Source organism: Coenobita brevimanus, chromosome 96, assembly GCF_032717465.1.
Source record: "Coenobita brevimanus isolate Jiangsu-jjx chromosome 96, ASM3271746v2, whole genome shotgun sequence".
Lineage (NCBI taxonomy): Eukaryota > Metazoa > Arthropoda > Malacostraca > Decapoda > Coenobitidae > Coenobita > Coenobita brevimanus.
In genome coordinates, this window is record NC_137049.1 from 3,922,306 (window position 1) to 3,925,804 (window position 3,499).

Here is a 3,499-nt window from a genome sequence, read left to right on the forward strand (position 1 = left end):
TATAGGTCATTTCCTCAGTGTGGATTTGCAGACTGGATCAATATGAAGGCATTAGAGTGTGTATAGGTCATTTCCTCAGTGTGGATTTGCAGACTGGATCAATATGAAGGGATTAGAGTGTGTGTGTGTGTGTGTGTGTGTGTGTGTGTGTGTGTGTGTGTGTGTGTGTGTGTGTAGGGAGGTGGTATAAAAGCTGGCGGTCGGGTGGTTGGGTCATCATCCCTCCACATCACCTCCTACAGCCAACATGAAGCTCTCTGTGAGTCACCTCTTAAGGGCTCAATTTAGCCACCTTGTTGCTAGTCTCGCCACTAAACCTTTTTATTTTAACTTGGCCTAAAATTGCTATCTCTCCATCTTCAGTACTGAGAAATGAAATAAACAGTGAAATATTGTTGTAGTCATGAAGAAGTTCTATGAAAAGAATGCAGGGCCATATCGTTGTCTTATTCTGCACATGAGCTATGTGAAATAAGCTACAAAGGGACGAAAAACTTGGCCAGGTTAAAGTAGAAAGGGCACACCACTTCCACTGATGCACATTGTCTAGAATTCATAGTTATTTACCTGTTGCATATTCTGATAATATTCATACACTGTCTTTTACCTCAGTTCAGATGGTTAAATATGCCGTATGTCTTTTGTCCTTTCACCCAAAGTTGACCCAGATTTTTGTCCTTTTGAAGCTGAACTCGCATAACTCAGTGACTGAAAGAGACAATAATATGGCTCTACTTCTTTCCATAGCATTAACAGTTCTACTAATGATTCTTTCACTGCTCTGTTTTCTGATCATTTTCATACAGTATTTTTTAACCGAATTCCATGCATTATCATTTAGACTGAGCAAATGTATATGATAAAATGACCACTACACTAGTACCTAGCAGCTGTGGCACTGCATTTTGTATGGTGAACGTGCAGCAACCATTCCTTCGCCCTTACACATGCAACTGTCGAATTTACTGTTCATCTCCCTGTTTTAGTTCAGATGCTTGCACGTGGGGGTAAAGAGATCTTGTCCGAAGGTTTACAGCACCGAAGATCTATATTATTATCAAGTGCTTTCCTGTTGACTTAATATATATTCACTTTCAACAGTCTTTTGTAATTAAGTCCAAAACTTAAGCCTACATTCTTATGGGCATACACTTATATAGGCTGTATCATTTATTACGGTATAAGGTGCATCTGACATCTACACCTCGAGACACACACACAAAAAAGGTCATCTCTGCACCTTATGAGCACAAGAACCTCTGACAGAGGAAATTTTGCGTTCTCCTACAAGCTTGCTGTATCTAAATGACAGGTATTAGCTGCTTGTTCCCTTTGTATCAAGAGCTTTATATTTACTTGGATATGATGAAAGAAGGAAACTATACATGCATTTTCAGCGCATTGTAAAATCGAATCCGCCTTCCATCCTTGCATCACCCTATGAATGTGATAATGTCAACCCCCAGCACTCGTGTGATGCAGTCTCGCACTTCCTAAGGCACATGAGGATGAAGACTGCACGTTGAGCTTCCTTTCCCATATGATTAATATTACTATTCACATGATCTTCTTGCGTGAGGAAAATGGTTTTGGATGATGATCATAATAAGCAAAGCTCTGAGTTCCAAAAGTATCACTATTACAACTCGTTTACTGTTACATGACAAAGATCTTTAACCCCTTGTAGCCCGGTTGATGACCAGGTGTAGTTAGACTGGAGGGTTGATAAAACTAATAACCAAAGAGACCCAATCCTTATAAATAACAGATTTTCATCAATGTTTATGCAATCATGACTTTGTATTCAAGTTGTGAATGACACAGTTTCTTCAGATGAAAACAAACCAGTTAGAGTCAGTCAACTGTAAGGCGATTATTTGTAAAAAAAAAAATAATGATAGTAACAATAAAAACGAAATTGTTCTTCTTCATTTATGCAATCATGACTTTGTATTCAAGTTGTGAATGACACAGTTTCTTCAGATGAAAACAAACCAGTTAGAGTCAGTCAACTGTAAGGCGATTATTTGTAAAAAAAAAATAATAATAATGATAGTAACAATAAAAATGAAATTGTTCTTCTTCATTTATCTCAGAATTATTCTTACCAGTTAAAAATTTCACATTTTGCTACAGACGCAATGACAATTTTAAAAACCATTTTAGCAAAGATCTGTACCACATGGTGCAAGTTAATAACGAGTGTATTTATCTCTCTCTCGTTACTGCTCTCAGTAATCCAGTGTTCTCATTATCCTTCTTCTCAATCACTATTTCACCTAACTGCCTCACATTACTTTGATACGAGACGCCCGAAAACTCGTTTACCTTAATATTCCTTTCGGCGAATAGGTTAATATGCTAAGACTCTTACATACACATATGCGGTGGCTGTTATAATACCAGAAGCCTTGTGTCGGGCCGTGGATCATGTGTGTGTGTCTCTTCGTCTTCCCCAGCTGATGGTGCTGCTGGCTCTGACCGCCCTGGCCACTGCCCGCCCTGACGACCTCTTCAGCTTTGAGGACGACGACATCCACCACGACCAAGATTTCGACGATGGAGTCATCACCGGCAGTTACACGTATGCATTTAATACAAATAAAGTAAATGGTGTCACGACAGGTAGCAGTGTATTTTAAATAATCATGTATAGTATACACCTCTGGGGACGATAGAAGTCATATGAGGAATAATTCATCTCTGGCACGTCACTCAGATTTCGGAAATAATTAATAGAGAATACTACAAAAGATAAATGTAACGTACAGGAGTAGTAAATGTATTTGCAGAGGTAATGCAGAAGGGTAAGGTCTCCCAGGACACTAAGTCCTGTAAGTAGGAATTGCGCCTTCTATGATGTGCATTTGTGGCTGACATCTGCTGATACCCTTTTTCCTTTCGACAGCTGGACCTCCCCTGAGGGTGATCAGTACTTCGTGAGCTACGTGGCTGACGAGGACGGGTACCGAGTGGTGGAGAGCAACGTGGTGCCCGCCTCAGTCGCCGGGGTCAGAGCTGACGGCAACCAGGGAGCGTTTGGTTCCTTCGAGGAGCCTGATGATGATGATAAATAAATATGGAAGCAGAAGTGGATTCATTTAAAAGAGAATGGCTAATGACCCAAAACTGAGGGAGACGAGATACAAAGTCAAGTTGATGCGAAATACCCAGCTCGTAGCAAGACCTTTGTCCATCGAAGATATCCCGCAAGAAAGAGAATCTCACTCAAAACCTATAAACTAAACCTGAAATTCTTGATGACAGTGATGTGCAGTTTGACCTTAACTCTCCGTAATTCGTCTGGGATTTTTGATTCAATCATTCAGTATCCTTGCTTCCCCCTTACTCTTCTTCCTTCCCGGTCTGGCTCCTCTGACCTCCCTCATCCATCCCCACCCAGCTCAAGAACCACTCCTTCCCTTGTGCTTACCACGTATCTCGATCCACTCATCGTCTACCAGTCAATTTTCCCTTACTCAGCCAGTATTTTCTTGAT

General features: G+C 40.6%; 1 protein-coding gene across 1 annotated transcript; it reads left to right on the forward strand.

The window, feature by feature from the left end:
* Nucleotides 1–247: 247 nt before the first annotated feature.
* On the forward strand, nt 248–3,077 carry LOC145413549 (uncharacterized). Its single transcript, XM_080283244.1, has 3 exons — nt 248–259; nt 2,460–2,584; nt 2,909–3,077. Exons 1-3 carry the CDS (start codon nt 248–250, stop codon nt 3,075–3,077), a joined length of 306 nt encoding a protein of 101 aa, XP_080139370.1.
* The last annotated feature ends 422 nt before the right edge of the window (nt 3,078–3,499 follow it).